General features: G+C 37.3%; 1 protein-coding gene across 3 annotated transcripts in view; it reads left to right on the plus strand.

Moving 5' to 3' along the window:
- The window catches only part of LOC109846767 (gamma-interferon-inducible lysosomal thiol reductase-like), a 33,163-nt gene extending 28,039 nt beyond the window's left edge, over positions 1-5,124 (plus strand). For 2 of the 3 annotated variants that reach the window (XM_020416012.1, XM_020416011.1), the window contains 2 exons: positions 3,558-3,650; positions 4,509-5,124. In XM_020416012.1, coding sequence (XP_020271601.1) covers positions 3,558-3,650; positions 4,509-4,685 — 270 coding nt within the window. In that variant the 3' untranslated portion in view covers positions 4,686-5,124. The remainder of the gene's footprint in view (positions 1-3,557; positions 3,651-4,508) is intronic. The other variant, XR_002248575.1, reaches the window with a different exon arrangement.

Here is a 12,377-nt window from a genome sequence, read left to right on the forward strand (position 1 = left end):
ATATATATAGAAAAGCGATAGGGTGAGATGGTGAGATGGTTTGTTTAATATGAGATGGCCATTCTACAACGTTAGATTCAAATTAATGGTTAGATTTAAACAAATGAGTTAATTAATAAAAGATATGTGGCTTTCACATTTATTTGATTTTCCTGTCAAATCTTCTCTAAGATTTCCTCCCTTCCGCCTCCTCTCTTTCGTACTTGGGTTTGGGCTAGGTTAGGGTTTGGGTTCGGGTTCAGGTTAGTTAGGGTTAGTCGGTTCGGGTTACAGTTAGGGTTCGAGTTGGGTTCGGGCTCGAGTTAGGATTAGTGGGTTCAGGTTAGAGTTCGAGTTGGGTTCGCGCTCTAGTTAGGATTAGTGGGTTCAGGTGTTTTTTAAGAAATGGTTTTCAAAGTAGTAGTATACTTCGCTATGGTTCAACTTAGACTACTGATTGAAGTAATGAAATTTTTACATGTTTTAGAAAAATAGGTATACTTGGTACCAAGCATAAATTTTGTGCTTGGTAGTGAGGTGTCTCATTTCCATTCACTCATTCAATTGGGGGGACCACATTCAACCCATGTGAATGTGATCCCCCTATATATATATATATATATATATATATGAGAAAAATAGGTATACTTGGTACCAAGCATAAATTTTGTGCTTGGTAGTGAGGTGTCTCATTTCCATTCACTCATTCAATTGGGGGGACCACATTCAACCCATGTGAATGTGATCCCCCATTTGAATGAGTGGCGGATAATATGCCACTTCACTACCAAGCATAAATTTTGTGCTTGGTACCAAGCATATCCATATTCCTCTCTCTCTCTCTCTCTATATATATATATATATTACTACTTAGGTTTCTTTAGTTATCAATTGAAATGATAATCCATATATCAACCAGAGTTCCCTTTTTTTGTGTATGTGTGGGTGCTCAAGTTCTCTTGTTAGTTACTCCCTGAGTTTCTTTTAGTTAGTGACTTATTGGATCATGATGATAAAAGTATATTATATTACATCTTTTTCAAATATTTGAAAATAACTCTAGAAAGCATTTTCGTATTACTTCTCCTCTAACCATTTTGTTATAAACTAGTGCTGAGCAAATGGTCGGTTTGGTCGGTTTTTATCATTTTGGAGCAAATCGAAACCGAACTCAGTTGCACAGCAACCAAACCGAACCAAATCGAGTTATATCGGTTTGGTTCGGTCGGGTGTTTCGGTTGTTTTAGTCTTCACCATTAAGCAACAATAGGAACGATAACTGCAACCATCAGAGGCCAAGACGCTCGCCATCAGAGCAAATACAAAAAGAAAAATTAGAATGAAGATAAGTTGGAAGAAGGAAAGAGAAATGGTTAGTGGGATTTTAGTATGACTAGGGACTCGTTAGAGGAAAAGATCTAACTTTCTTTTGAGAAAGTAGAACAAAATGAGCATATCCTATCTCTCTCAAATGAAAGACAGCTAGCACGCATTGAGCGGTAAAGAGATAAAGTAGCCAATTGGTGCATTCTAAACGGGTGTACATTTTAAGTGGCTATTCCTAAGTGCTATCGGTCGGTTTAGTCAGTACCGAATTTAAAAAAGCTTAAACCGAACCGACTGGAACTACTATAAAAATTGCACCGAATTGCTAGAGATCGGGTGGTTCGGTCAATTTAATCGGTGTGAACCGAACATTGCTCAGCCCTATTATAAGCAATTAGGTTAATAAAATATTTAAATTTCATCGGTTCTATATACGTATCATTCTATGTTTAATAATGTCCTCTAATTGGACATTTAGATGTTGCTAACTGGATGTATAAATTTCCCATTAAGCACTAGGTGACAAATTCTACTAGAGCAGTGATTACACTTGCACATAGGATTTCTTTCCAATGTGCTCATTCATCTCTTGCTGATAATGATCTTGCAAACAAGAAATATCTGTATAGACATATATCTGTTAGGGTCATTGGTCATCTCAAGTTTGTCATAGATCGAGATGGATTGTGATGATGGAATTTGTGGCTGCTATTAGTTCTTTGGTCATCACCTTCTCCATTTAGTTTTATCTATGTGTCAACATGGAAGAAGTAATAGAGATATACTAAGTTTCGAACATTCATATGATTAAAACATGATCTATAAACTAATTTTAATTATGCTACTGTTGATTGAGAAGATTTATTGTTGTAGAGAGTGTCTCGCATTCATTCAGTTAAGTGTGACTTCAATTAGTAAAAAACACGAGATGAGATCTAGTCTCATCTATGATAGAGAGTACGATTGACAGATGCTTAAATATGTTAGCACATGCCAACCGAAACCGATCATTGCACACAAATAGGCGATCTATGTGAAAGCATCACCGAACACCCTGATTAGATCTCCTTCTTTTTAGACCAATTGATCACCGAGCGATGTAGAAACATTGAGAAAACCTATTCATACTGCAAAGAATAGCAATATACTGCAGAAAAATTAGATCAAGAGACAAAGACACGAGATTTACGTGGTTCGGCAATCTCCTAGGTCCACGGGAAGAGAATTGAGTCTTCTTTTATACTAAAGATTACAAGATAATCTATTTTTGTGATCTAGATAGATCCCACATAAAACCCTCTATTAATCTCACCAAAATATCTCTCTCTCAAAAAAAAAAAAAAAAAAAAAAAAAAAAGCCTAAATCACTCCTCTTAGTTTTGTCTACTTCTCTCATGCAATATGCAACTCTCCTTGACAGCTGGGTTCCTTTCTAACCCTAGACTTAGAAGACTTATTTTATAGGCCCCAAAACCGGATGCATAACCCAATAGGAGTTTAGAATTCCAAAGCAGACCCAAAACAGTAAAACAGTTCAAAATCGGTCTGACTGGTCGGTATATGTGCAGAGAATTATGTCGGTCGGATGGGCTGGTCCTACCACCACTGCTCGCCTTTTTCCTTTTTCCTCTCGTTCCACTTCCCGCTTCGATTCCATATTTCCGTTGTCTTGCTGAAATACTAGGCTATTTTCCAACAAGATATGCTTGGACTGATGAGTCATGACACAAATAGGATTAATCATTTCGAGTCAATCGGGTCCAAGTAGATTAGCCTATTTCATCTCCTTAATGGTCCTTTCCAACCCCAACAATGATGGTGGAATCTGTATCTGCAATTAGTTATTATTCTTCACCTTCTTCATTGTAATATTATCTGTACAACAGAAGATAGTAACAGAAGTCTTGAACATTCATGTACTGAAAAACAGTAACTCTAGCTAAGTTTAATTATGATGTAATTGGTAATACATGTGTGTAACTGTTAGCACTGACATATATGATATTTCAGATGAGTTCATATAGATTTTTACCCCCGGTGATAAAGACATAAAAATCCCATTTTAGACATAGGATAAAAGTGGCAATATCTAATCTAGAATAGCCCTACTATTTGATCTAGAATAAGCTTCACGGACCATGAATACCACAATATTTATGTCTTTTAGAGCTGTTGTTATCTACAGATACATGCTTGCAGAATTGCGTACGAATGCACTTTTTATCTTTGACATGATGGAAACTCTTTTGCAGCTTGAATTTCAGTATGCAGAGCAAACCGATTCTCTTCAGCCCCCACACAAATATGTTCCATGGGTAGTAGTGAATGGGCAGCCACTATACGAAGTTAGTTTTCCTTTACCCTATTTGTTAATTTAAAATTTTTACTGTTTCTCTATTGGCTTTATGTAGATTTTCCTTCTACATACCTTCTAAAAATGTGAAAGTGGTACTCTTTATGATGTGAAAGTACTAAGAAGTCCTGCTTAAAATGTTGAAGGACATTTAGATACAACAAAGTCAGAAATTTCATTATGTTAGTAACCTGGTACATACTATAACAAAGTTGATGTCTTCTTATGTGTAAAGTCCGCATGATGTTCATAACGGAGGATTGCTTTATGATGAAATTTACATACTGCTTATTACCTGTGTGCTAGAGGAGTGTGTGCTACAGTATTAGTAACTGTTCTGCCATCAATTTAAGAACCGTTGTGCCCTTGCGGGAGCTTTATAGGACAAGCACGCATATGGTAATATTCATTCTAGAAGAAATTTTTTTCGATGTAACGTCCTAAACTGTAGAAAACTTTAGTGTAGATGCCTTAATATCCTTTGGTTGCTGGCTCACTGTTAGAAATTTTAGAAGAATATTCTGATTCCGTGACAACCAAAATTGTGTATATCCACGATCAGCAAAATATATGTGGATCAATTTGCAAAACTTAGCCCTCTCCGCTGCCAGATGTCTACTATCTACTTATGTTGTTTGTGAAGTATTTAGATTAGTTTGAGTGTGAATGTCCATAACATCTTGAAACCTAGTGCTCATGTGTGTGATCAGGAAGGCATTTTACCAAAATGCTTAAGCTTATGAATTATAGGTGAATAATGTCAATGTTTATCAAGAAATATAAACATGTCGATGTTCATGAAAAGTATATCTACATGTTGATTAGACGACGGTTTCATCTTTTATGACAGGATTACGAGAATGTCCAATCCTACATATGCAAAGCTTATGAAGGTGAACCCTCAAAGGCATGTGAAGAACTGCCCCTTATCACTACCCCAGAAGCAAAAGCAAACCAAGAACATCGTGTCTCTCGTGCTAAGATGATAATGGCTCCAGTCCAACAAGCTGACAAACACGATTTCTAGACAGAGATACTGTGCAAAACTGTAGATGAGCTTTGGAGTTTGCTTAAATTCAGGTAACTGTTGTGTTAAAATCACGAACTGTTCCCGGTGCTAAGTAACATCTCTCTTTTAAACATCAATCGCATGCGGTTATTGCGTTGGTGTGATACTGTCAATGATATAGTAGCATGCGGTTATTGCGTTGGTGTGATACTGTCAATGATATAGTAGGATGTGCGTAATGATCTAACACATTATATTTTACCATAGTGTCCATTTCTCTCCTTTAGACCGATCTGATGTCTATCAAGTTGTTCAAGCATCCAACTGTACGCAGATGCTTTTTGCTCCCTAGTTCAAGTTATAAAGAGATTGTATTTGTCATTATTGTCCTTGTTATAGATAAAGGATGTGCGTATTGATATTAGATTTACCAGAAGTATAAATGTCCACTTCTCTACTTTAAACTGATCTGATGATGTCCATTAAGCCGTTCAAGCATCCAGCTGTATATATGCTTTTTGTTCCCTAATTCAAGTTTTACGGAGTTTGTGCATGTTATCTCTTTCTCCTTGTTATGGATAAAGGATGCGTATGGTGGTATTAGATCACTAGAAGTATGTGCCCACTTACTCTCTTTAAAATTATCTATCAAGTTGTTCAAGCGTCCGACTTTGTATAGATGCTTCTTGTTCCCTAATTTAAGTTTTGAAGAGATTGTATTATGTTATTATTGTCCTTGTGGTAAATAAAGCATATTGAAAGCTTCATATAAAGTGAAAAAGAGTAAAGAGTCTGGCTTGAGTTTTAATCATGGTAATGCTATTGAGGGCGACAACATTTGCTTGATTTGGAAGCTAAATCTGCTAAAGTGCCACTCATTGCATACCAAGATAAGCATGCCACTATCTGATTCTGATGTCCTGAAAATCTTGTAATATCTTTTTCATTGTCGTTCATAATATCTTGTATCCGCAGTTGTTTTTGGAAACGGTAAGAATCCTCTTTGAGGAAATTTTGCTTTGTTATCTTTATCTTGGTAATAGAAAAGCTTACGGAATTATGCTGCCTTATGTCTTATCAATGAGCCACTTTAAAGTTTTATTAAATATTGACTAATTAGTACTTAAAATACCTTATTTTTTTCCCTTTTCTTTCGTTATTTTTTTCCCCATCCATCTTGCACTTGTATACTCTCACTTGTTTTTTGCTATCGGTTATATTACCCTGAAGTTTCTAGAAGGTGCAGTTTAATTTATTATGCAAACTTGATAAATTTGCTTTGAAATTTTTCACGTGACACTCACAAGCTAATGTTAGAACTTCTTAGCCCTTAGTTTATTAAATTCAGTGTTAAATGTATGGTACTTCTATTTTAGACATACACTGGGTATATTTAGAAGGCTAAATTGCATTAAAATACCTTATGTTTCACTCATTTAGCATGTATATACCCTCAGTTATTTTTCGGAGCAATTATATTCCCTGAGTTGTCTAAAACTAGCACTTTAGTAGTAACCCTCCGTTATGCGACAACAAAAAATTTCACATGAAAGTTCCCATAATAACATGTACACATTAATTTAGAGCTTTTCAGTCATTAATAATTGTTAAATTTATTGTTAATCCTATCCAAATTTTAATTTAAACATATTGTGATTCTATTTAGGAAATAAAATTTGGATAGATTTAACAGTAATTTTAGCAAATTTAATAGTTAGAAAGTTATAAAATTAGCATGAATGTTATAAGAGAATTTCTAATAAAAATTTCCACACTTGCATAACATATGATACTAAATGCTAATTTTAAACAACTCAGGTATATAAATGCTCCAAAAACCAATGGGTGGTATATAAGTGCTAAATTAGTGAAACATGAGATATTTTAGTGCAATTTAGCCTATTCAAAATAGAATTATTGCATGCTAGCCGTAAATTGTTCAAAAAAAATTAAGGTATAAAATTAGCTTGTGTGTTATCCATGGAGGATAGCGGAAATGGTCGGGTTCACTCTTCAACTCGGCCGAAAGTTGCGCCAAGAGATAATCATACACAGCCTTGCAAGTCATCATCGCCTCCACTTTACCGAGGACGCTACAACGGTATCCCTCGACAATTTCCGATCGATGAGTCTCAAAATCCAGATGAGTAATACGGTTTTGAGCCTAGGTTAAAGAGGACTCGCATTGAGCACTATCCTCCCGGAGTTTCTTGTGAGCCAACCGCTCCTCTTCCAGCTCGACTTTTAGGCGCTGGGCGGAGTGGTGGTCGGACTCGGTCTTCTCCATAGCACGATCCCTCTCTCGCCTCCCTCGCGACACCTCATCGGATAAAAATTTTATCCTCTTGTTCCGCTCATGGAGTTCGTGCTTGAGCTTATCAATATCAACATATTTCTCGTTATCTAAGGCATTTAAGGTGTCGATCATGCTCTCTCGTACCTCCATTTCCCTACGCTAATCGCCCAATTCATTCTCCTTCGTCGACAGCGACCGAAGGGCATTTTCCAAATTGGTCTTCTGGGCGGCCGACTCCTCCTAATGCTTAAGGTACAAAGCTCAGACTTGCTCCATTTGGCCAAATATCTCTTGCTCCACTAGAGCCCCACGAACTAGATAGCTCATGAGGTTTAGATACAGACTGACATATGAGACTTCCTTAAAAATCTCTTCGTCGTGGGGAAGCCAAAGCCGCTCCACCGCATTCGACTAAGCAACCAAAGACTCAAGCACCGACGCCCTCGCATCTAGATGACAAGTAGTCTGGTATATTTTTCAGAGTCGGCTCCTTCTCATATCAATGGTCAACTTTGGGAGATCCTATCAGTTGCATTCTCAATTGGTCCCATGTTTTAGAGTCGATCTCGTCGACACGATGAAGATATGACCATCCACACTCTTTGGAAGGAGATACCCCCTTGGCAGCCAGCTCCTTCCCTTGGCAATGAATTGACTCGGCCAAAGCATCTGGGGCCCTTTCGCCCCTTGTTGGGACCTCTGTCTCCACCGGAATATCGCCTCTCCCTAGAGCCCCAGTCTCGGCCTAGACCCTCTGAAGGTCGACCCCTTCTTCTCGGGCTGGGGACCCATCATCAACACGGACGTCTTTGGTCTCCGCCTCAATTGCCCTCCTAGGTCCCTGGCCTCTTTGGAAGGAGATACCCCCTTGGCAGCCAGCTCCTTCCCTTGGCAATGAATTGACTCGGCCAAAGCATCTGGGGCCCTTTCGCCCCTTGTTGGGACCTCTGTCTCCACCGGAATATCGCCTCTCCCTAGAGCCCCAGTCTCGGCCTAGACCCTCTGAAGGTCGACCCCTTCTTCTCGGGCTGGGGACCCATCATCAACACGGACGTCTTTGGTCTCCGCCTCAATTGCCCTCCTAGGGCCCTGGCCGCTAATTTTCTTCAGCTTCCTTCTCTTCTCGACCTGACCGATCGCAGGCGACAGACCCGCCAACTTAGCAGCCACATCAGCTGAATCAAACCTTCCGTATAACGACCTCAGTTGTGGTAGCGCCACCTTCGAGTGGAACATCTCCAACTAACCCTGACGAGTGTTAAGAGTGGAGGATGCCATCGAAATATTCTTAGAAAATCATCGGAAGAAGAAAAAGACCAAAGTTCTCTTTTTCAGTTAAGATTCGAATATTTTCATAAACAAACAAATCTCTCCTCACAACCACCGTACTTATAGACAGCTGGATCGGCAGATGTTAACATCCCAATGACCGGATCAGTTTCAAGTTAAGATTAACTCCAGAATTTGAAATGACCTCTTTAAAATCGAGGCAATGCACGCCTACCTTAAGTAGCCCACAATCAAGCACGAAAGGCGAGGCGACGATGGCTATGAGATATCCTCTGACGTAAGCCAAGTTACTTCCAAGAGACTTTTCAGCCATCCCTCATTAATGCACCTCGTGACTCAGCAAATCTACAATCTCATTTCACTTGGACCTGGCCTAAACCGACTCCAAGTGAAAGAAGCCAACTATTATACCCCTAAAAATACTAAATATTAATCTCCACAGAGAAGTCGACACGTGTCTTACACTATATCTAACCTGACTAATTCAAGACCAAGGTAACATCCGCCTCAACACAACCGACTTGATTGGCCGACATCTCGCGTAACCGAGTCAAAAGACGGTACTACTCGGCCAACCCCTCAATTGATTCCATAAGCGACCTGACTTGGCCCACTATTTAGCTAATATCTTGCATAACCGAGTCACAAGGCGGTACTTCTCGGCCCTGAACCTGAGGAGTCGAAGGACGATAGTTACCTCGAACCCCTTGCCAGCCGACTACTCTCACATTGACTGTCCTGACAACATCATCATTGCTTTAGCCCCCATATCCTTTATGACTCATCGGACCCAGTGAGCACCAAGCACCTGCTGTCATTCCCACAATAAATAACCAGGTGACTCACTTCCTTCAGCAACTGACATGTAGCACATGTCTGTCGACTCGGCTACCTAGCTAGACTCAGTCCAAGTTACTTTCTTGCCCCTCAGATCCACTATAAAGGGAGTGGCACTGCATGATGTAATGTTCTCTGATTTTTTTATGTAACTAAGAGTAAACTCTATACATCCCCACTCAAAATCACCTACTAACTTGATCGTCGGAGGAACAATCAGAGAACCCAACTCTGCCCTCTTACGAGTTTCTTTATATGCAGGGAAGAAGAGCAAGCCTTAGAACCATTCATCAGGAGGAGTTAGAGGACCCTAATCATTCCACAAACTCTCAGATAATCCCATGTTTGATAACTGACATCAACAGTTATGCATATGAAATTTCTCAAAGTTGTTTAATATAAAGTATTAAAGTGTAACTTTTAGAAATTTTAGGGTTTATTGTTACCGTAAAAGACAAGTGAGGATATATGAGTGTGTGAAATAAGAAAACTATAAGCTATTTGAGTGCTATTTAGCCTTAGATATTAGTTTATAACTTATAGCTCCTCATATTTTATTTGCCCAGAGTTCTCATTCTGTTCCTAGTCTTATTGTCTATTTTCAAATTTCAAGTGTCAAAAGGTCCAACTATAACACTTTAAAAATTCAAAAAAAATTAATAATAACACTTTAAAATTTCAAAAAAAGAAAAGTATGGTGTCCGAGACAAGATGTACATTTTGATATATTTTGATACATATTGATAGTCTTCGAGCTTTATATGTGGAGCATTGCACAAACAAGTCGTTGATTTTTTGTGATATCCGAGAGAGGATGGTGGTCTACTGTTAGTCATTTCAATTGACCTTTAATAATCATAAAAAAATTGTGATAACTGGCTCTAGTTCAATGTTCTTTCTGCCATAAGCTTTATCAATCTTGTTCAATCTTTAGAATGATCTGCTTTTTTGGTGATCTAGATTGAACTTTGATTAGTCAAAATGCATGAAATTGGGCAACTGGGTCTAGTTCAGGAATCCAATTTCGTGAATACTATTGATCACCATCCTGATAGGACTGTTGGATTTGATGGGCCAAAATTGGGTAGGCAGAGCCCATTGATGTTTGTTCCACGTGAATTTGGATTTGAAGTATATTTTGTTCTAAGGATCCAAACTTTTAAAAAGATGGTGATATACTTAGTTGAAGGATTAAGGATAAAGAAAGGTATAAAGAGATGCATGTTGTTTTTTAAAATACTGCCCGTGCGTTGCACGTGGTATTTGGTTATATTAAAATAACTAAAAGAATAATATATAGATATTGAATCAACGTACTATAATAATATAATGTATTTATGTTTTGCTGTAGTGTAATATTCTTCTTGAAAAATCATCATTTTAATAAATATCTTAAGTATCATACTATAGTGACCATATTTTGTAAATTATTAAATTAATATTTAATATTAGATATATACCAAAAAATACTTTCATTGATATAGTTATTTTAATAAATATTTTAAATATTAAACTATAACCAATTATATTAATAATTAAAAAATAGTAAATAAGAAATTATCCTCCACACAACAATTGAACTTGCTCACTTTTTCATATTGCCAAGGGACAAATATCCAATATTCAACATAGAAGATAAAGACATCCCAAAAAACGAAAACATGTAACACGAAATAAAATGAGCAAAGAACCAAAAAATAAATAAACAAAGCATTTAGATATGCGCTAAAATAAAGCACTTTACTTATTTTGCTTTTAGAGTTTGACGATACGTTCTAGACTTGCGAAACACACTACTATGTAATCTCAAATGGTATTTTAGCATTCAATTAATAAAACTCTATTATATAATGAAACTAATATAAGAATTAACTTCGATTCATTCTGGAAGCATAAGGAGATTCATAACATGCAATGAGAATCACCCGCAATAACATAGTTTACATCGATTTTGTCACAACATGCATTATTTTAATCTCAAAGCAGGTAATATTATATTTTTTTCATCTCAAATATTAGTAGAATTGATCCTAGTGTCATTTAGTTCATCCGTCATCATCTTTCGGTAGTTCTATGGCCTTGTACTTTGTCTACTATCATTGTCGAAAGGCCTCAACGTATCATTGTTGTTTACCACAACTGTCTTAACATCCCACTGCCTTACTGTCATCCTCCACCTTCGTTAACTTCCCATGCATGGCCACTCCTTGGCATATATGTTCCACGACCAAGTGAAAAAGGTTCGACAAGTCTTCATTCTTATTTTAACTTAATACCATGCATACACAAAATCAGTGCAAATGATTAAATAAATATAAAAATGGTAGCTAAAATGATCACAATGAGATATTGAATAACTACAAATAACATCACAAATCTTAGTGTAATGATCAAATTTAAGATTTACCATAAAACACATATATACTTCTGTGCCCTCATGAATTTGTGGCCATCCGGGTACTTTTCTTCATAAGAACATTGGAGGTTATAAATTTTTGTTACTAATGTGGACATGTCAACATGGACATTGCCGCTTCTCGGCTTGGTCCTTGTCAACAAACTCTCAACGTGTTTTGCTTCCTCTCACCGGTGCTTATGGTTGTCAACAAATTCTTCATGAAGTTTGCCACCTCTTCTCAGTTCTCCTCGGTCTCATTGTCATCGTCAACAAAATTGGTGACTGCCTCTCCCAAGTGCTCCTCGACCTCAACATCGATCGAACCAACTTTAAAATGAATCTTTTTTTAACGAATTTTTTGCTGCCAAAGCTTCCCCCTCCACTTGCTCTATAGCTAAACTCCTCTCATAGAACATTTTGGTCCATCTCCTTTGAGCTCCGACCCTACTATAAGTCCACTGTCTTTGGAGTCATTAAATCTCAGAAAACATAGAACAGAATTTCAATAAATGAAAAGAAATATGAATAGTCGCCTTAGTAATCAATTGGAGAGAAGTCACAAAATTAAATGTCTAAATTGATGAGAAGAATTGAATCTATTGGCATTTGGAAGAGTCGGTTTATTTGTGGAGAGATTGGAAAAGAGGCGGATGTGAGGAGAATTAAGGAGGGCAGTTTGGGTTTCAGGCTAAATAAATAAATACATATTTAATTACAACATAAAGTATCGAGAGTTTTGTTGGTTTTTATGTGGATATAAGGATACCCTGAAAGTCCTCATAAAATATGTATGTATGTATGAGTCAATGTATTGTATGAAATTTAATAAATGATTTTAGTATGTAAATGTATGTGTAATTTATGATGTATGTATGTGTGTTTAAGGGCA

This window comes from Asparagus officinalis, chromosome 7, assembly GCF_001876935.1.
Source record: "Asparagus officinalis chromosome 7, Aspof.V1, whole genome shotgun sequence".
NCBI classification, from domain to species: Eukaryota; Viridiplantae; Streptophyta; class Magnoliopsida; order Asparagales; family Asparagaceae; genus Asparagus; species Asparagus officinalis.